The sequence below is a fragment of the Panicum virgatum genome, chromosome 1K (genome assembly GCF_016808335.1).
Source record: "Panicum virgatum strain AP13 chromosome 1K, P.virgatum_v5, whole genome shotgun sequence".
NCBI classification, from domain to species: domain Eukaryota; kingdom Viridiplantae; phylum Streptophyta; class Magnoliopsida; order Poales; family Poaceae; genus Panicum; species Panicum virgatum.
In genome coordinates, this window is record NC_053136.1 from 12,611,305 (window position 1) to 12,633,711 (window position 22,407).

At 45.3% G+C, this 22,407-nt stretch overlaps 2 protein-coding genes across 2 annotated transcripts; both read right to left on the minus strand.

Moving 5' to 3' along the window:
* Positions 1–9,809: 9,809 nt before the first annotated feature.
* On the minus strand, positions 9,810–10,823 carry LOC120695470. Its single transcript, XM_039978714.1, has 2 exons — positions 10,196–10,823; positions 9,810–10,082 (listed from the first exon to the last, which is right to left on the minus strand). Exons 1-2 carry the CDS (start codon positions 10,689–10,691, stop codon positions 10,027–10,029), a joined length of 552 nt encoding a protein of 183 aa, XP_039834648.1. The 5' UTR covers positions 10,692–10,823; the 3' UTR covers positions 9,810–10,026.
* On the minus strand, positions 10,766–13,117 carry LOC120652709. The gene is made up of 2 exons (XM_039930606.1): positions 12,921–13,117; positions 10,766–11,043 (listed from the first exon to the last, which is right to left on the minus strand). The coding sequence occupies exons 1-2, from the start codon at positions 12,943–12,945 to the stop codon at positions 10,766–10,768; spliced, it is 303 nt and encodes a 100-aa protein (XP_039786540.1). The 5' UTR covers positions 12,946–13,117.
* Between the last annotated feature and the right edge of the window lie 9,290 nt (positions 13,118–22,407).

Genomic DNA, 22,407 nt, shown 5'->3' on the forward strand with positions numbered 1-22,407 from the left:
GAGATATTAGGGGACAATACTGACAGCTATTGGAGTTGATTGCAACAAGCAGGTGGTTCCCATCGCCTTTGCTTTTGTTGAGAATGAGAACACAGAGAGCTGGTATTGGTTCCTTGAACGTGTGAAGATTCACGTTGTTGCTGCAAGGCCTGATGTTTGCCTCATCAGTGATAGGCATGCAGGTCTTCTAGTAGCAATAAGACAACTACATGAAGGAAGTCGAGGACAACCTCCTCTATAGCCAGATGTTGTGAGTAGGTGGAGCATAAGGCATATGGGTGCAAACTTTTATGAGCGCTTCAAGAATAAAGATCTTATTAATTTGTTAAAGAGGTTGTGCACTCAGAATCAGCAGCGGAAGTTCGATGCTTTGTGGCAGGTGCTAGATAACATGTGCGCCGAGCTGCTAAAGGAACATACATCAACCTCCAGCCGTAGATGTTCAGGTGGCGGACCTTTCACACAGTGGATCAAGGATGCACCTAAGGAGAAGTGGCCAATTCTATACGACACTGGTGGGCGTTGATATGGGATCGAGACAACCAACCACGCAGAGTGTTACAACATGGTAATACGTCATGTTCGTGGATTTCCTCTTGTTGGCATAGTTGAGTTCATCATATACGGATGCACAAGGTACTTCAGAGAGCGGTACCAGGCAGCTGCTGTCTTACTTAATGATCAACGAGTGGTTTTTTGTAATATGGTAACTAAATACATGAAAGAAAAGATTGAAAATGCTCAATATCACAGAGTGGTCTCCATGGGCACAACGGATCAAAGGTTTGAGGTTTCATGCAAGGACATGACAGGTCAGGGTGTCCGCAGATAAAGGGTGGTTCAGGATTGCTTGATAACGCCGGAAGGCGAGGTGTTTTGCAGATGCAAGAAACCACAACTTCTTCACTTACCATGCGGCATGAGATGTCATTGCGGCATGTTCAGAATCTGGGTTGGAACCTGGGGTTTTTGTTTCTGAATATTACAGAAAAGAAACCGTTGTGCACACTTGGGGCCATGAGATATATGGCATAGGCAGTCTGGGATCATTCACTACACCAAATATCTCTCCAATTTACATTCCCAATCCAGATGCTAGGAGAGGGGTAGGTCGACGGCAGACACTTCGTATCTGTAACGGAATGGATGAGCCTGAGGCAGGAAAGAAGAAAAAACGATGCAACCTGTGTGGAGCAGACGGTCACACTTACAAGAAGTGCCCTAAAATGCATGAAGATAATGCTGGTGCCGAGGTTGGACCTTCTGGGAATCCCACCGATGGATTGCCTCTAGATTTTGGAGCCCGTCGCGTTTAGATTTCATTATGTATGGATATGTATTTGAACCATATGTATGGATATGTATTCCCATCTGTATGTGACAATTACATTTCGTTATGTATGGATATGTATTTGAACCAGATGGTAGCATGTAACAATACGAAGGTATTTGTGTAGTAAGGTTTCTTGGTTGCAGTTTTAAATGTGTAGTGTACTGAATGTAGTGTACTGAAAATAGAAAGGTAAGATAGGTTACGAACCATAAATTCCCGGCTTGCAATACAATTTTGAAAACAATGCTACGATTACAAAGCAGAGGCTTAAGGCGTTCGTACTACTACGGTAAATAACGCTGAGACATTTGCTGTAAACTAGGTACTTTAACAATAACAAACAGTGGCATGTGCAACACGGTAACCTCGTGTTGTGACTAAACCGACATGCCTTAGGAAATGTAAAATGCCGGGATTACATGATGGTGCTTTACTGAGTGCACCAGGGATATTTTCTCTCCCTAATAGCTTCAGGCCCTGCTTCCTTAGCACGGTGGGCCCTCTCTCACTTCCTCTCCCTGTCAGCTGCACGTTCCTCTGCTTTCTGACGTTCCACTTCTGCAATCCTCTTTTGAATCTCTTCCTGATCTTTCTTGCGCTTCTCCTCCATCTGTTCTTCATGCAGCATTCGTTGCCACCTTTGTGCAGCCCACCTTACTTGACGCTCAACATGGTCCTTATCCTGAGATTGCTCGGTGTCTAACCACTGCATGAAATCACATAGAGACGGTGGAGTCTTTCCCCAAATCATATTAGAAGTCATTACCAGATTCGAAAGTGGCAAACTCTGATAGTGTTTTGTAGTACCTTTGCTCGATCCTTGCCGTAATGCTTGGGCGGGTCATACTCGTAATTATCGCACATGAAGAACCTCATGCCAAAGTCGTCTGCCAAAACCCTGGATTTCATTAGCTTGCACAAGGATCCGTAAAAGCACATAGGCACCTGAACTCCTTGGGGGACTGTTTCCCTCACCTTACTCCGTGGAATGTAGGTGGATCCTAAGGAGGCCATGGTGTTGAGCTCTGGCAATCACAAGTGCGCAATCAGATTGCTAATGTACTGCATCACAAATTGATTGCTAATCGACTGTGTCAACAAAAATAATTACAACATAATCTATTTGTAAAGCGTAGAAGAATTTTGGTTACCTACAGTCGCCGACTCGAAAATCCGGCAGGGCTTCGCCTCTCCCTCCCTCCCTCTCTTTTCTTAGTTTCTGGAATTTTAGTGATGCAAATGAGGGGTGGGGGGACTAGCCAACCCTTATATAAGGGTGGGGAAGCCGACCGCCCCGTTGCTGGGCGGCCGGTGCCCGCCGCCCCACAACCGGGCGACCTAGGGGGCCAGCTGCCCCGCTGCTGGGCGAGCGGTCCTCCAGGGACCGGAGCGCAATTTTTTCGCGAAATTTTTTGCACATAAGCCCCTGCCGCCCGACAGCGGGGCAACCAGGTGCCAGCCGCCCGGCAGCGGGGCGGCCGGTGTATATTCCTGTAAATTTTGAAAACAAAAATATATTTTTGTTAAAAACGAAAATAAAAAATATAAAAATAAAAAAACCGCTATCTTCCATGCAATGCGAAAGCAAGAGATCGCACAGCCCACGAAGCCCATCAGCAGCAACGCACAGCTCACAAAGCCCATCATTTGTTTTCATATTTTTTTTGGATTCGGATCGGATACGAATATTGATCAAACGTGTCGGATAAGACGTGAATGGTTATGGACGTCATATTTATCCAACCTTGAGTACTCGGATATGGATATGGATCGAATACTAATTCTCCGGACTCGAATACGGATCGGATCTTAACCCTTCTAAATGGATCAGAACTCGAATACAGACGGATAATATCCGTACCATTTACACCCCTAATTGTAGAGAGGACCAGTTCGGTCCATGAACTAAGAAAGCAGCGGTAACTAAGGCTGTCCTCACTAGTGGCTTTGCATTCCACCACCTATTTCAAACTCCACTCTGTGAACAGTGCATCTACATTGCGAAACAGTGTTTTGCAAGCCCATAGGCAAGGCACCGGTGAGGTCAGCCTTAGAAGCCCCAAGACATGTATACCAACAAAAAAAACAATATTCACATCTTAGTTCGGACTTTTGTCATGTAATCAACATTGGGAAATAGTGTATTCAACATTTATACCATATTCAACATTTTGATAATATTAGCTCAACACTTTTGTCACTAAATGTTGTAACCGCACATTAAAAATATTGAAATTGTATATAAAAAATGTTGAAACAATATATAAAAAATGTTGAAATAGCATATTCCAAATGTTGGTTTTAAAAAATAGAAACCAATGGTCCGCACACTGGACCTCATTTTGTTTCATTAATCCTACATAACATGGCTAAAACTGTACGGTTGCACAAAATGGTCGGTTGAAAGTTATAATAGTACAGAATAAGTCGAAACTAATAAAAAAAATCACGGCCGGACACATGTCCAGCCTAGTTCGGTAGTTCCCACTATGCATCTGCATGCATGCACTCCAACAAATTTTCCATATACGCGTGGCATAGTGGGCTGCTGTGCGAGCAGGCGGCTGCTTGTCGGCCCACAGACGGTGGCTTTCTCGGCTGCACGAGTATTGAAGCTGGAAAATACCCACGAAAGATGTATAAGATCTGGACGCTGCTTTCTCCGACGCATAGGCCCATGGGCCGAAGCGTTACGACGGGCAGGGCAATAGAATCAGAAGGGCAAGAATTCACGCACGAATCTCAAACACTAAAGTTACCTAGGCTATTTTCCTTCCAAAAGGTAAATAGGAATTGCGGTTTGGGACTAGGTCTCCCCTCTGGTTGTCCAGAGATGAATACGTGGCCTAAGACCGTCCACACAATGGTAATAGACAATCACTAGCTATTCGATTCCATAAATTTAGTAAGGTCCATTCGTTAGAAAATTTTAATTACCTTTCTACAGGATTCTAGGCCCAAGTGACTAATGAAAGGAGAGATTTGCTTAAGTGGGCTATGAACCACCTCGATTGACACAAATAGATTAGGTACTAGTTGAGTGCCCGTGCGTTGCTAGTTGCTACGGTTTCACTTAGTTCAAATATAATATTTGTTTAGGCTATCCGCAATGGTGTCCTCTAAATTCCATTCTCTGTAACCATATTTGCAGGTCCCTCTGCAATTCTACACCCTCTAAATCATTTTTACCCGCAGCGGTACCCTCCATACCTCAATATTTTCATATATGTTTCTTTTTTTATTTTTTCTTCTCCCCCCACCGCCCTTCCTTCTTCGCCCAAGATTCTTCTGCCGCCCACCACGCCACCACCACCCAACGTTAGTTCACACAGCAACGCCGCCGCCACACTGACCACGCCACCACCACTAGCGTCGCACGCGCTCCGTGCCGCTGCAGCACACTTTTTTTTTTCGATTTGACCCCTATGTCAAAAAATTTGCAAGAATAAACCCTTCTCCAAACTATTTGCACGGCGTGGCCCCGGCAAATTCTTTGGTCTAGGGTCAATTTTTTTAAAAAAGTGTGCCGCCGCCGTCGGCCAACGGAGGAAGAAAAGCAACGACGACATGCACGACCGCGTCGCAGCCGCCCGCCTGCCGCCACACCTTTCATCCTCCCGCGCGAGGCTGCGCCGCTCCTTTCCTCCTCCGCGGCTCTGGCCGGTGGCCGTACCTCGAGCCCGTCGCCTCCCGTCTTCCATGCACCTCCTACTCAATCGTCCCAGGCGCCTCTGCGAGCTCGAGCCGGAGATGACGATGGCAGAGCCCCCACGCGCGAGCTGGAGTTCCTCCCCGTTAGTACTCGCCCGCGCCAGGACGCCAACTCGCACAACCCCTGCCGCGCCAGCACCCGCCTCCCGTGCATGATCGCCCAGCTCACACGGCCCCAGTTGGGCCTGCCCCCGCCTCCTGTGCATGATCGCTCGGCTATCGGCTCACGCAGCTGTGGCTCCCACGGCAGCCCCGCCCGTCCGCCCTCCGTGCCAGCCCCTACCACTCGTGTATGTCGGACACGGCCGCAGCGCCTCGACACCCACGCACGTTCACCGCTGTTGATGCCATGCCGGAGCCGGACCAGGACGGCGCCGCTACCCACTTCCTCAAGCCGCCGCGGACGGGCCAGCCCGAGGACATGGCGGCGGTGGGAGCGCGCGCGGCCCATCGGAGCGGCGGCCCCAGGACTCGGCGGCGTGGGAGCAGCGGTGCATGGGACACGGCCCGGCATCGCTTGGCAGCGCAGCGGCAACACGCACGGGCTCGGCGGAGCCGCGGTGTAGCCCTGCGTGGCGTCCATGTTCCGCTTGGCCCTAGGGAACCAGAGATTAGGTGATAGGGCAGGCAACCAGAGGAAGAGGCTGGCGGCAGACCTTGGAGGCGCCGGTGGACCACGCGGCCGGCTTGGAGGCAGGTGGAGAAGGACACCACTGCCGTCATGCTTGGGGAAGGCGCAGCGCACCGGCAAGGTGGCTGCCGCGGCCGAGGCGGGCGGGGCGGCGTGTCGGAGGCAGAAGGGCCCCGGATCCACCCTCCTTGTCGTGCACAGCACCGGCGTCATTCCAATGGGGAAGGGGCGGCGGAAGGAGGAGAGGCGGTGATGACCACGCAGGAGGACGGCGGCCTCCTTCTCTCTCCCATGCGGTCACAGCGGGAAGGAAGATGAAGGGGCCGGCCGTGTCGGAGCTCTGGCGCGGCAGAGGAGGAAGAGGAGGCAGGTGGCCGCGGCGGGAAGAGGAAGCGCGTCGGCCACGACGAGGAGGCGCGGCGGAGGAGGAAGATGAGGCAGGAAGCCGTGGCCAGAAGAGGCTCATGTGGCCATGTGGTGTTAGATTTAGCCAGGTTTAAACATTAGAGGCTAATAACCCAAGATCTTAACATAACCTAGTTCATGACAAATCAATCTAATGCGGAATAAATTGGTAAACATTATACCAGCGTTAGCAGTTGCAGCAGCCATTTACGCCTGATCTGTAGAGGAAGTAGGCGTTCTTGTCGGTGTAGAAGACGCAGCAGCGAATCGGCGTCCTTCGGGCGCCAAACGAGAGTGCTTGGCCTTCCAAACCCCTCCAGTGCCCTTAGCGATCAGACTAGCGGTGGCTAGGGTTTTAGAATGACGTGAATGGGTTGATTAAGGTGCTAACCACGACCTTATATTTATAGCCACTGTGGGGCTGGGGGCCAGCCTCTGGAAACGGGCCTAATGGGCCTGCTGATCACAGCCCATTAGGGTTTTATCATTAGGTTTCCTTAATCGCGTTTAGATGGTTTAAACGCTTCCTTAATAGTGAAGATCACAATATATCTCAACTGAAATATTTCCAACATTCTCCCACTTGATCGAACGGTTAAGGCTAATGTTCGTATCATACTAATGTTCACCCTTAGTAGTAACAGAAAGTACCGGACCAATGCGTCGTCAGTAGCTTGATGCACTACTGGGACCCCATTACCCACAGTCTCACTGAAACACCTCGGTAGAACGCTTATTCGTTAGTTGGGAGTCATAATGGCCCTAAACCAGGACCTAAAGACTATCCACCAAACCCATATTAGTAACGTGCTGCTTAAACACGTTCGGTGGTAAGCCTTTAGTGAGCGGATCCGCTAACATAGAATTAGTTCTTATGTGCTCAATCTTAATGGTTCGATCCTGGCATCTTTCTTTCACAACACGATACTTAAGGTCAATGTGTTTGGAAGCACCACTTGACTTGTTGTTACTCGAAAAGAATACTGCAGACTGATTATCGCAGTATAACATTATAGGTTCCGTAATGCTGTCAATTACCTTAAGGCCCGGAATAAAATTCTTAAGCCAAACAGCCTGTCCAGTTGCTTCATAGCATACCACAAACTCAGCTTGCATCGTCGACGCTGCAACTAAACTTTGCTTAGAGCTTTTCCATGATATAGCTCCACCAGCTAACATGTAGATATATCCTGATGTAGATTTCCTTCTATCCACACATCCAGCAAAGTCAGCATCAGTATAACCCACAACTTCAAGGTTATCTGATCTTCTGTATGTGAGCATGAAGTCTTTAGTGCCTTGGCAGTAACGTAATGCCTTCTTGACACCAACACAGTGGACCTTTCCGGGATTTTTCTGATATCTTCCAAACATTCCGGTAGCAAATGCCAAGTCAGGACGCGTACAGACTTGTGCATACATCAGGCTTCCGACAGCTGAAGCATAAGGTATGTCCTTCATCTCATCTAATTCCAATTGGTTCTTAGGACATTGGGCTTCACTAAACTTATCGCCCTTCGCTAATGGAACAGGTGTGGCCTTACTCTTATCCATATTAAATCTCTTAAGCATTTTCTCAATATATGCCTTTTGAGACAATCCTAGTACTCCTTTGGTCCTATCTCGGTGTATCTCAATGCCCAGAACATAAGAGGCTTCACCAAGATCTTTCATATCAAAATTGGATGAAAGAAATCCCTTTGTTTCATGCAGCATACGCTTATCACTGCTCGCTAATAGGATATCATCCACATAAAGCACTAGAATTATAAATTTACCACCCTTTATCTTAGTGTAGATACAATTATCCACATCATTCTCCTTAAATCCGAATTTCTTAATCACTTGATCGAATTTAAGGTTCCACTGTCTTGACGCTTGCTTAAGCCCGTAAATGGATTTCTTAAGTCTGCATCCTAAATGTTCCTTGCCCTTCACAACAAAACCTTCCGGTTGTGCCATGAAGATGGTCTCATCCAAGTCACCATTAAGGAACGCAGTTTTGACATCCATCTGATGTAGCTCTAAGTCATAATGAGCCACTAGTGCCATAACGATTCTGAATGAATCTTTCTTAGACACAGGGGAGAAAGTTTCATTATAATCAACCCCTTCCTTTTGTGTAAAACCTTTGGCTACAAGCCTTGCTTTGAATCGTTCGACATTCCCTTTAGAATCACGTTTAGTCTTGTAGACCCATTTACAGCCTACTGGTTTGACTCCATTAGGAATATCTACCAGATCCCAAACATCATTGGAACTCATGGACTTAAGCTCTTCTTCCATGGCCTCAACCCATTTGGCAGAGTTCTCACATGATACTGCCTCTCTAAATGAGTTAGGATCATCAGCTTTCCCAATATCATACATGTCTTCACTTAAGTATGTCTCACAATCAGGGAAAACTGTCTGTTTCCTAGCCCGCTGTGATCTTCTTAATGGTTCAACAGGCTGAGGTGCTGGTTGAGGTGCAGTCTGAGACACCTCGACAGGGTTCTCAACTTCAGCATTAGGCGCCATTTGCTCAGCTTGTTGTTCGCTCGCAGGATCAGGAGTTACTTCAACAGGCGGAGCAGCGCTAGTAGTCTGAACAGGAGGCGTAATCTGAACAGATGGTGTACTCTGAACGGAAGGAACGAACAGCGGCACTAACTGAGGTGTTACTGTTTCTTGAATCACCGGGATGGGAAGCTCAGCCCGTATTTCTTCAAGATTAATTTCCCTCCTCGGAAAGCTCCCACTGATTCCTGCATCCTCTAGGAATACAGCCTGCCTGGTCTCAACGAACTTAGTGAAACGATCAGGACAGTAGAATCGGTATCCCTTAGACTTATCAGGGTATCCGATGAAATAGCAGCTCACCGTCTTATCATCTAATTTCTTTTGCTGTGGATTAAATAACTTAGTTTCGGCTGGACAGCCCCACACACGTAAATAATTAAGCGATGGTTTCTTCCCAAACCACAACTCATAAGGTGTTTTTGGCACGGATTTGGAAGGAACACGATTAAGTATGTGTGCAGCTGTTTTTAATGCTTCCATCCACAGCTCCACAGACAAAGTAGAATAACTAAGCATGCTACGTACCATGTCCATTAGTGTACGATTACGACGCTCAGCAACTCCGTTTTGCTGTGGTTCGCCCGGCATACTGTACTGGGCCTTTATACCATTCTCTTCAAGATACTTAGCGAATGGTCCAGGTACTTGGCCGAATGGAGTATGTCTCCCATAATATTCACCACCTCGATCCGATCTCACTAATTTAATAGTGACATTATGCTGATTTTCCACTTCAGCCTTGAATATTTTGAATTTATCTAATGACTCGGATCGATCACGAATGGGGTAAATATAACCATAACGAGAGAAGTCATCTGTGAAAGTAATGAACGAGTCAAAACCATCAACAGACTTTACTGGGAACGGGTCACAAATATCAGTATGAATTATTTCTAATAGGCCCGAACTCCGAGTAGCTCCTTTCTTAATTGTCTTAGCGAATTTCCCCTTAATACAATCAACGCATTGTTGATCTAATTCTGAGAGATCTAATGAATGGAGTATCTCTTCTCTTATGAGACGCTCAATTCTCCCCCTCGAAATGTGGCCCAAACGACAATGCCACAATTTCGAAGAAGTCTCATCATCACGCTTACGCTTACGCGATACATCATCCACATTCATTGCAGAATAAACTTTATCAAGAGAGAGCAAATAAAGATCGCCTTGCAAATGACCAAGGCCCACACTTAAATTATGAAATTTAATGTTGCACACAGAGTTGCCAAACTCACAAATATGTCCCGACTTATCTAAACGCGAAACTGAAATAAGGTTTCTCTTCAAACTGGGAACATAAAGAACATCATGCAAACTAAGGTTGAAGCCGCCTGGTAACTCCAAATTGAAGCTCCCAATGCCTTCAACCTTCACTTCATTGCCATCAGCCACTCTTAGACTTCGCTCCCCCTCTCTTATAGTTCGGATCGAACTGAATACCTGCAGTGAATTGGAAATGTGCACAGTGGCACCTGAGTCAATCCACCAAGTATTGGGAGAAAAATTCACTAAGAATGATTCATCAATAAAAGATACATAATCAGTAATTGTACCTTTGTTCTTAAGCCACTCCTTAAATCCATGGCAATCCTTCTGCTCATGTTTAGGTGACTTGCAGAACTTGCACAGCCTCTCATTAGAGGTCTTCTTATGTGACACGGCCTTGCTCTTATGGCCCTTAAACTTTCTCTTATGCTGCCTGCTGCTGCCAGACTCAGCCTGATGCTTAGGAGTGTTGCTCATGCTAACACGCCCAAAGCGCTCGCTGACCATGTTGACAGCATCCTTCATCCTCTCAGCTTTCTGCCTTTCTTCTTCCTCAACACAGTAGCTAATGAGCTCAACCATGCTCCAAGTCGCCTTCTGAGTGTTGTAGCTTATTTTGAAGGGACTGTACTGTGCTGGCAGAGAAGTCATGATGAAGTGCACCAGAAAACCATCAGAGATAGCCATATCTAGTGTCTTCAGCTTATTTGCCATGTCACACATGCTCATAATGTGCTCCCTGATTCCACTTTGCCCATCATACTGTGAAGTCAGCATCTTCATGATCAGGGTGCTAGCATAAGTCTTGGAAGAACTCTTAAAGTTCTCCTCCACCTTGGCAAGATATGCCTTGGCGCTCAGATCATTACCATCCTTGTCCTTATCAGGAATAGCACCACAGATGGCCGGAGTGATCGTGTTTTAATGATCATGTTGGCCATCCTGTCTGATCTCTCCCACTTCTCAATGGCAGTACGATCACCATTGGGATCAGCGGGCTCTGCTGGCTTGTCTTGACGTAAGGCGAGATCATACTCGCACACAGCAATGGCCACCTGAACATCTTTATACCAGCTTGGATAGTTGGTGCCATTCAGGGGCTCAATGGACTTCAGGTAGCCCGTCACAGTGTTCACTGAAAATCATGAGAACAATAACTTAATTAAACTCACAATTAAGAAGCGCATAAGAAGTATGAAATTAACCCTACGATGGTCTAATTAAAATCATACATAAATTTCAATTTGCATCACCGATGGGGAAAACAAACGAAATTTATCATTAAAACTCGTAATTAAATCAACGATGGTCAGAATTAATTACAAGTGCTCTAAATAAACTTCCCGATGGTTCCATTTAAATAGAGTGCATCTTAATTGCTAATGGTGGATGAACATAATTTTCAGTGAATAAATGCAATTAAAATATAATTAAAAGCATTTACATAACTCATGGAAATTAATTAACATAATGCTGGTAATAATAAGTGCAACAGAAATAATTAAAGCCTTTAAACATAACAGCAATTAAAATTAAACTTAAATCATAAGAAACAGTAATAGAAAAGGCTTTAATATTAAATGGGCTAAAACTCATGAAACAGCCCAAAAACATCCCCATGCACGCGGCCCATTTCCCTCATTGGCCCAGTTCGGCCCAATCGTTGCAAACCCTAATGTTGGTGCGATCTGGACCGTTGCTCACGATCGGACGGTCGCGAGCTGATCAAGCACCGTATAAATAGGATAGGGCTTGTCGGAGGGTGCCCAAACTCCCTTCACTCCCTCTCCCATCTCAGCCCGAGCCGCCACTGCTCTAGCAGCTTCGTCCGCCGGCGCGAGCGCGTTGCTGCTCATGTGCGTGCACGCGCAGCTACTCTGGCCCGGCCATTGCTCATGCGCGCGGGCCCCGCAGCCGTCAGCCGCTGCAGCCCGGCCACCGCCGGCCGCCTGCCGAGCCGCGCAGGAGCAAGGCCACGCGCCGCCTGCGCGGGAGGCTGCGCGCGCGGTACTGCGGCTCAGGCCGGCCGCCGCGTCGGCTCCACGCGCGGGAGCTGCGCGTCCGCGTGGGCCGCGTGGAGCGCCAGCGTTGCGACCTGATGGCCCGGCCGCTCGGTTCGCCGCCCAGGGCCGCGTGCCACGCGACCGCCTGGTGGCCGCCCTGCGCACCGCTAGGAGCGCGTGTGCGGGCCGTCGGCCGCGTGTGCTCATGCGCGGGCCCGGCAGCGCGCCTACCCCGGCCGCAAGCGCCGGCCGCCGCCTTGGAGTGCGGTTCTGTGCGGGCCCCGCGCCATGAGCGCCGACCGGTGCCTCAGCCGTGAGATTTCTTGATGCGCCGTGATGGTGCTTGCTTATTCTCAGTGAACCAACTCATGGTCACCAGGTAAGATTCAATCTTAGGGTTAGGGTTAGGGTTAGGGTTCATCACGGGATTTGGGGATTTCATAATCCGATCTGAAAATTGTGTTTTCCCCTCCTTCTTAATGCTTACTGATGCATCAATTTCATGGATTTGGATCTAATTTCGCGGAAGTTAACTTAACAGAGGCATAAATTTGGGGAAAAAACAGTCAGCAAACTTAAACCCTAACCTTAATTATTTGTTTTAATCATGACATTAACTTAAACTGATTCATTACTCAGGCATGATTGCATCTAATCCGAGACACTTAGCATTAACAGATCAAGATTAATCTTAAACTTGACCTAAACCGAATTAGATTAGATCTAATCTCGTGATCAGAAACTTAATTAATCACGATTTAGATCTAATCACGCATAATTAACACATAAAAGCCATTATGCAGGATCTAATTGCATCTTAAACCGACGAAAAACAGAGGCATAAACATACTCAAAAAATTGACCGTGCATGACTAGGTTAAGATGGCTCATGATACCGATTGATAGATTTAGCCAGGCTTAAACATTAGAGGCTAATAACCCAAGATCTTAACATAACCTAGTTCATGACAAATCAATCTAATGCGGAATAAATTGGTAAACATTATACCAGCGTTAGCAGTTGCAGCAGCCATTTACGCCTGATCCGTAGAGGAAGTAGGCGTTCTTGTCGGTGTAGAAGACACAGCAGCGAATCGGCGTCCTTCGGGCGCCAAACGAGAGTGCTTGGCCTTCCAAACCCCTCCAGTGCCCTTAGCGATCAGACTAGCGGTGGCTAGGGTTTTAGAATGACGTGAATGGGTTGATTAAGGTGCTAACCACGACCTTATATTTATAGGCACTGTGGGGCTGGGGGCCAGCCTCTGGAAACGGGCCTAATGGGCCTGCTGATCACAGCCCATTAGGGTTTTATCATTAGATTTCCTTAATCGCGTTTAGATGGTTTAAACGCTTCCTTAATAGTGAAGATCACAATATATCTCAACTGAAATATTTCCAACATGTGGTAGTATGAGAACTTTTCGGAAACCGGAGTGAGGGGGCGCGCGGCTCGGGGCCTCGGGTGGGCGTGGGGCGCGATGCCCGACTACTGTGACGCACAAACCACTCTCACATTCTAGGAGCAGAGAAGAGATTAACCCGTCACAAGTCTTTTCTTTTCCACGTAAGCAAATAGCTAGCTTAAATTGTCTTGTTGGGGACGCCCTAAGCCTAAGGTTTTCACTGCGATTGCCATTTGTCGCTGCCGCGACTGGAACACACTTCGTTGCTGAAGCTTTTCTACCGCATAATTTCAGGTTCCGGTCGAGGTTGTACTCTTTTGGGCCATTTTTGCGATTTCCTTTTCCGACGCTCTATTGTTTCTGTTTTTTCTTTGTGATTTTTTACGGTGCTTAAGGTTTAGGGTTTATTTATACCCAAAACCGCATTTTATGTAGAAGTATAATTGGACCTGTTTCCATGAGGGAAATAAATTTAATTTGGTCCCCTTTAACCATATATCTTCCAAGTAACCATGTTTACCCAAGTTTGCAAGCGACCACTCCAATATATTCCACAATACGTGTCTTTTTTCATTTCAGACTCAACTGATTTTTTTTTTGTTTTTTTAGGGTTCAATCCGCTCGGTTAATTTGTTTGTTTGGATTTTTTCTATGAGGTGTAGCCTGTGATTGATTAAATCCATCCCAAAACACATTCTAATCAAATTCATCAATGAAGTGCCTGAGTTGAGTATCTAAACACTCCTCTTCCTCCTCATCAAAGTAAATTTTGGGTTAGTTAAAAGCCTACTATATATTTTTACATTTTTGATAGAGGTAATAGCAAAAGAAGTACCACTAGTCTCTAACCATAGAAACAGCAAGATTTTTAATTGTAGAAGTAATTTCAGAATTTCAAATTGCTCCAAATTCTTTTTGTCCTCTAGAAATACAATTTTAGAGGCTGGTATTGACCATTGGAGAGAGAGCCATAACGAAGCACCGTGGAATAAATTAAATGGGAGCCATTGGAGAGATAGCCAAGAATAGCGCTCTGCTGCAGATCAATTGAGATCCTCTGCAGTTAAATTCTGTGCAGTTGAATCACTGACATGTGGGCCCGCAGTGTCTAGTGCCCACATGTCAGTGACCAAACTGCAAAGCAGTTAACTGCAGAGGAACCTCTCTCGCTGCAGATTGCCTTTGTGGATACTCCAGCTAAGTATAGGTTCCTGTGCCAGTAAAGAAACTGGTTTTCATGGTGGATTACTTCATGCATTTGTAATTTCTAGTACTTTGGAACATCTCACATGCTGCGGTGGTGGGGCAACTGGTAATTTACGTACGTGGTCCATGGACAGTATTGCGTCGATGTGAATATTGTGTGATCATTGCCACGGTGGTCCAGTCCTCCACTGTAAAAAGCCAATAATTCTAGTGGTCGTGGTCCTCTAATTTATCACAATAAAAAAAATTGAGCCTGTTATAGTTATTTTGTTAACTAGGTGATTTCCTCGCGTATTGCTGCGGGATTTAAAAAATTATTTTAGATAGTTTTTTAAGAAAGAAAGGCACTAAAATAAATCATCACTTAGTGGAGAAGAAATAGAACAATGGAACTACCCTGATCTGTTCTTACTTGTCTTCTAGAAATAGTTCTAATGAACCCATGTAAATAAATAGCTAAAAACAATTTATGGCATGGCCATTTCATTATGATGTCAAACAACACACCTCTGGATGTCACTTATTATCTTTAAGTGAACTTTCAAACAATATGTGAATCAAAGAACTAAAAAGAGAGGACTCCACTTACATGTACCTTTTATCATGCAGCTTGTAAAAATTAGTTTTCTTCTATAGGATGAAATGCAAGTGATCTTATCTGAGAACTCTAACATGCATATATACGATTGAAAGGTATGGCGGTACTCTCTCCCCCTACTAATGAGAAAATAATACGGAGTACGAAGATATGGAGGGTGACATATATTTAGTGTCAGACAATAGAAGAGAGAGGTCAATATGATTAAGATTAATAAAGGAACATAACTGATTGGGAAATAAAGTCAAGTGCATTCATATAATCATATCGAATTGTGTAAGGCTTACCTTTAGAACCTGATAGAACTGTAAACGCCATTAATCCATGAAGGGACGTGATGGTAGAAATATCCTGATTGTCATTTGTTTACGCGATGTCTATGCATAACTAATTTATTCAACTATTGGCTAATTGATGATAGCTTTTAATTAGAAAGTGGGACATGTGGTAGATTAAAGGACACAAAAGTATAAATGTTAAACAAACGGATATGATCAAATATATGTTAAAATCTAATGGACATAGTTTCATAGGTGATGTGGCCCAATGTGATATCAACTTTATAGCAATTAGAACAGATTATTGTAGAATTCCATCAAACAGATTATTGTACAACTTGTTTTTGTATTCCACTATATCTCAATGTGATAAAAAAATCCTGGAGTGACGGTAGGATTCCATCAAACAGATTATTGTACAGTAAATAACAACAGAATAAAAATACAAAAAATATAGTAAATGAGCAGTATTTTGCTCCTGTACCTACTGTTATCTCCTGCCCAAGATCAGATTGATGGAGATGTGTCCGCGCGGCAATTTCCTTGTTCGACTCCGAGTTGTATCAGCTCTGGCATGCGCCGATGCTGAGTCCTGTTGGGACTCAACCTACGGGTCTGACTCGGAAGCTCATGTATGGTACGTGCAGTTGGACCTCAATCGGGACTCGGATACTTGATCCGCAAGCGAATAGAATCCTGATGGGCCTTTACGTGGTCAAGGCCCATTAGTGGAGACTATATATATGCATGAGAGGGCATGGCTTTAGTAGACCTAACTGGTTGCGTGAGAGCCATCGCAGAAAAGGTTTCTGCGAAACCCTAGTTGTGACCTAGTCCAATCTCTCAAGATCCGCCGCCAAGTTCATGGTGCTAGTAAGCCAGAACTCGGCGTCGCCTTCCCGTATATGTGGATACCGTAGAGGCGTTGCTACGACTGCTACGCTGATCAACCGACTGGTTTCGAAGGCTGCTGACTGGTTCTTGATCGAGGTCGACTGGGCGACTCGGGATTGTCTCTTCTCCACACATCGACTCAGCGCACTTGACTCGGCACCCGACTTCCTTGACTCGGCACTCGGCTGCACCGACTCATCTTCCGCTGCATTGCGCGTCTAGTGGTAACGACATATGATCTCTTGCTTGTATGTGTTTCTATGTCTTACGTGGTAGAGGAAAAATGTTTTCATGCTATGGTAGCCTACCCCGTATCCCTACAGTGGTATCAGAGCCGATCGTACGTAGCTTTATGATCTAGATCGATGTAATTGATTGGATCTATTACCGTGGTAGATTGGATCTACTGCAGCTCCATGATAACAGATTGGATCTATTATAGGCTCTATGATGGTAACATATTGGATCTGTTATAGGCTATTCGCACTGGTTCATTGGATAAGCCGATGCGATATACATGGATGAAACTTTCACTCGGCTTGATTGGATCAACCCGATGAGTTTACATAGATTGGATCTATGGTCCATAGTTTTGTTATCACTGCCTGTTCCTTCTTGCATTAGATGTGTTAGAATAGATTTCCTTAGAAAAACTCAAGAGTTTTGGTGCCCTTCCAATTGCTACACCTATAAGGATTTCGATCGTTGTTTGGTGGGTCTGCCAAAGCAGGGTGCCATCAACTGTCTTAATCAAATTGGATTTGGGCTTTGGGCATGGCGTTGGATGCTAGACATGTGATGTCGCCCAACAAACAAGAGTCACATAGGATGTGATTGACAATGGTTGTCTACTGGTTTCGCTAAGTCTCTAGCAGTGATGCCAAAGCTCACTAGGACTTAGATAAACGTGGGTCTTATCCACTATGTGTCGTGAAAGGGAATATGATTACAAACATATAGTGGTAGCATCTTTTGTTAACTTGTTTAATGAAAGATCTACATAAAACATTGTGTTGAATCTTTGCATATTTACTTCCTATTGTAGTTGATCATGGCTGGTAATCCCGCTCCGAATTCTGGCTTTTTGCGATCTATTCTTGATAAAGAAAAGTTGTCTGGAACAAACTTTACAAATTGGTATCGAAACGTGAGAATTGTTCTCAAGCAATAGAAAAAGGAATATCTTCTTGAGCAGCTCTATCCTGAGGATCTTGTGGCTGGTGCTACTACTGCTAAACGCAGGGCTCATGAGAAGCACTGCAATGACTCGCTTGACGTTGCATGTCTCATGCTTGCCACAATGTCCCCTGAGCTTTAGAAGCAGTATGAGGACTCGGATGCCTTCACTATGATTGAAGGGCTCCGTGGCATGTTTGAGAGCCAGGCAAAGGTCGAGAGGTACAACACCTCAAAGGCCTTGTTAGCTAGTAAACTAGCTGAAGGGAGTCCAGTCAGCCCTCATGTGATCAAGATGATTGGTCACATCGAGGCACTCGGCAGACTTGGTCTGGAGCTTGAGCTAGAGCTTGCGACGGATGTGATCGTCCAATCTCTACCTCATAGTTTCGAGCAGTTCATCATGAACTTTCATATGAATAGCTTGGATAAGACTCTGGCCGAGCTGCATGGGATGCTTAAAACTACCGAGGAAAGCATCAAGAAAATCGCAACTCATGTGATGATGGTCCAAAGGGATAGCAAGAAGAGAAAGCGCAAGGGCAAGGGCAAAGGCAAGTCTGAGGATAGGATCCAAAGGCCTAAGTCGAATGCTAAGCCTAGGGCCGGTCCCTCTCCCTCGGACAAGTGTTTCCACTGTGGGGACAGTGGGCATTGGTCTAGGAACTGCCAGAAGTACTTGGAAGAGAAGAAGAAGAAGGGAAGTGAGACTTCGACTTTAGGTATTAATGTTATTGAAATTAATCTTGCAACTTCTTCTAGTGAATCATGGGTATTTGATACCAGGTCGATGATTCATACATGCAAATCGTTGCAGGGACTAAAACATGACTAGAAGTTTTGTGAGAGGCGAGCTGGACGTGCACGTTGGCAACGGAGCAAAGGTTGCTGTGTTGGCAGTCGGTACATATCACTTGTTGCTTCCTTCAGGATTAGTGATGGAGTTAAATAATTGTTATTTTATTCCAACATTGAGAAAAAACCATTATCTCCTCTTCATGTTTGGAGGAGGATGGTGGTTATGAGATAATAATAAAGAACAAGTGTTGTTCTATTTATTTGAGTAACATGCTCTATTCGCATTGTCCATTAGTAATGGATTGTATGTTCTTAATCTTGAGGATGAACCTATTCTTAACATTAATGCGAAATGGCTCAAGCCGAGTGAATTGAATCCTGCTTATTCTGGCATTGTCGTTTAGGCCATATTAACAAGAAACGTGTAGAGAAACTCCATAGAGATGGACTACTTGACTCATTAGATTATGAATCATTTGAGACATGTGAATCTTGTTTACTTGGCAAGATGACAAAGGCAGCCTTCACTGGTCAAGGTGAGAGGGCGTCCGAGTTATTGGCCCTTGTCCATACTGATGTATGTGGTCCAATGAGCTCAGTAGCCAGAGGCGGTTTTCAGTATATCATTACTTTTACTGATGAATTTAGTAGGTATGTCTATATCTACTTGATGAGACACAAGTCCGAGTCGTTTGAAAAGTTCAAACAGTATCAGAATGAAGTATAGAATCACTCGGGCAAGATGATAAAATTCCTACGATCGGATCATGGTGGAGAGTATCTGAGCCATGAGTTCAATGATCATCTAAAGAGTTGTGGAATTGTTCCACAGCTGACTCCACCCGGAACGCTAAAATGGAATGGTGTGTCTGAGAGGAGGAACCGAACCTTGTTGGACATGGTTAGGTCTATGATGAGTCAGACTGATCTTCCGTTGTCCTTTTGGGGTTATGCTTTAGAAACTGCTGTGTTTACACTGAACCGAGTTCCATCGAAGTCTGTGGAGAAGACACCATATGAGATATGGACTGGGAAGTGTCCCAGGTTGTCTTTCCTTAAGATTTGGGGTTGCGAGGCTTATGTCAAACGTCTAACAAGCTTCATCCTAAGTCAGACAAATGCTACTTTGTGGGCTATCCTAGGGAAACCAAAGGATATTATTTTTATAACCGGGAGGAAGCAAAATGTTTGTTGCCCGAAATGGTGTCTTTTTGGAGAAAGAGTTTCTCTTGAAAGATGAAACCAGTCGGAACCAGGTGCAACTCGAAGAGGTTCGAGAAACACTGAAGAATGGTTCTAATCCGACTGATTTCCAACAGGATGAGTCAAGCGTTGAGCACTATGTTGAACCACATGTAGCCCCGCGTAGGTCATAGAGGGCACATCATGCACCCGACCGCTACATGTTCCTCACCATGGGTTGGCATGATGTATTGTTGCTGGACAATGATGAGCCTAAGACTTACAAAGAAGCTGTTATGGGACCCGACTCTGAGAAATGGCTGGAGGCCATGCGATCCGAGTTGAAATCCATGGCTGACAATCAAGTTTGGAACTTGGTCGAGCCACGTGATGAGGTGCGACCTATCGAGTGCAAATGGGTTTTCAAGAAAAAGATAGACACTGATGGAAATGTTCACATCTATAAGGCACGGCTTGTGGCAAAAGGGTTTCGTCAAATTCAAGGTGTTGATTATGATGAAACATTTTCGCCTGTAGCTATGCTAAAGTCTATCCGGATCCTCCTAGCGATTGCCGCATATTATGACTATGAGGTGTGGCAAATGGATGTCAAAACGGCTTTCCTTAATGGAAACCTAAGTGAGGATGTGTACATAACACAACCTGAAGGTTTTGTCGATCCACATAATGCTGGGAAGGTATGCAAGCTTTTGAAGTCCATTTATGGACTCAAGCAAGCATCTCGGAGTTGGAATCTACGTTTTGATGAAGTGGTCAAAGGGTTTGGTTTCATCAAGAATGTAGAAGAACCTTGTGTATACAAGAAGGTCAGTGGGAGCGCACTAGTCTTTCTGGTCTTATATGTAGATGACATATTGTTGATCGAGAATGACATTCCTATGTTGGAAGCTAAGAAGGACTCATTGAGAAAGAGTTTCTCGATGAAGGACTTGGGAGAAGTAGCTTACATTTTGGGCATAAAGATCTACAGAGATAGGTCTAAGCGCTTAATTGGATTAAGCCACAGTACATATATTGATAAGGTGTTGAAACGGTTCAACATGCATGATTCCAAAAAGGGTTTCTTGCCCATGTCACCTGGCACAATCTTGAGCAAAACTCAGTGTCCATCGACTACTGATGAGCAAAAGAAAATGAGTGAGATTCCGTATGCCTCCGCGATTGGATCCATCATGTATGCCATGATATGTACTCGCCCTAATGTTTCCTTTGCTCTGAGTGTCACGAGCAGATACCAGGCAAGTCCAGGTGAAGGTCACTAGATTGCTGTAAAGAACATCCTTAAGTACTTGAGAAGGACTAAGGATGCGTTCCTAGTGTTTGGAGGTGACAAAGAGCTCGTTGTAAAGGGTTACACTGATGTTGGTTTCCAAACAGACAAAGACGATAGTAGATCGCAAGCCGGATTCGTGTTCTACCTCAATGGTGGAGCGGTTAGTTGGAAGAGTTCCAAGCAAGATACTGTAGCCGATTCTGCAACAGAAGTCGAGTACATTGCAGCTTTGGAAGCTGCAAAAGAGGCAGTATGGATCAGAAAGTTTGTTTCTGAGTTGGGTGTTGTTCCGAGTGCTTCGTGCCCATTAGACCTTTACTGCGATAATAATGGTGACATAGCACAAGCCAAGGAACCTAGGTCGCACCAGAAGTCCAAACATATACTCAGGCGATATCACCTGATCTTAGTGATTATTGATAGAGGTGATGTGAAAATATGTAAAGTGCACACGGATCTAAATGTAGCTGATCCGTTAACGAAGCCTCTCCCACAATCCAAGTTTGAGGCACACACGAAAGCAATAGATATTGGATACCTGAGTTGACTCTAGTGTAGTGGGATAAGAATTTGTTATGTTTTATTTCAAATAAATGTTATTCATTCCTGTTCCTTGAACATGCTGCTGTAAACAATGGATCAACGAGTGCATGACTCGTTCGTGAGACTCTTGTTTAAATGCGATGTTCTAAATGGTCCCTAGCCTATAATCTTTATTCGGGACAATAATGATTTAAGGGCTAGCACATGGATTGATTGATGATCATGTTTCACGGATCATAGATATTGGATATCGAATCAATGATGTGGACAGATGTTAGTGAACATGGTGTCGGATTGACTCACTCCGAGACGTTGCTGGGATTGTTATGCTTATATGTGCCATCAAGCGCTCGCAAGTGATATACCCGCTAAATCCTTTGACCTGAGATCACCATTGTTTCTCACTGTGCGTAGTGGTGTGCTTAGGGGTTACCAAACGCTACTCCGTTACTTGGTAGTTATAAAAGTAACTTTCGGGTGCATTGCGAAACATGGATTGGGATGTGAGTGGATCAAGATGGAATTTGCCCCTCTCACATAATGAGAGAGATTGCCTCTGGGCCCCTCGAGGTGGCTGGATTAGAAAATGCATGGACGTGCTATGTGATTAATGGTTAATACCATTCGGACTAATGGTTAGTCTAGTAATCCACCATTGATGAGTGAAATAAGTCAGACTATTAAACAAGGGTGGCACAAATCTCGCCTTGGGTCAGACTGGCGTCTCGTGGCAAAAGGATGTAGGACGAGATGTATATCAAGGTTCGGTTGATATGATCATTGTGCTTTCGGGGGTCGGGGGTCAACATGTGCTGCTAGGCGCCGCTGTTGATCAATTGGCTTGAGAAAGGGTTTTTCGCTATGGCCGACTGCATGAGAACGTACAGGGTCACACACTTAAGGGATGGTGACACTAAGGATATTGCCTCTTGGGCAAGTGGCAGATTGATGGAGATGTGCCCGTGCGGCAATTTCCTGGTTCGACTCCGAGTTGTATCGACTCTGGCATGAGCCGATGCTGAGTCTTGTTGGGACTCGACCTACGGGTCTGACTCAGAAGCTCACATATGGTACGCGCAGTTGGACCTCAATCGGGACTCGGATACTTGATCCGCAAGCAAATA

Excerpts from the sequence above, each read along its gene's own strand:
- LOC120695470 (XM_039978714.1), bottom strand. The coding sequence starts at position 10,691 with ATGAAGATGCTGACTTCACAGTATGATGGGCAAAGTGGAATCAGGGAG. Across the intron at positions 10,083-10,195 it reads GGAGTGGCTTAAGAACAAAG|GTATTCAGTTCGATCCGAAC; the intron begins GTACAATTACTG and ends AATTCACTGCAG.
- LOC120652709 (XM_039930606.1), bottom strand. The coding sequence starts at position 12,945 with ATGGCTGCTGCAACTGCTAACGCTG. Across the intron at positions 11,044-12,920 it reads TGCTGCAACTGCTAACGCTG|TGAACACTGTGACGGGCTAC; the intron begins GTATAATGTTTA and ends CATGATTTTCAG.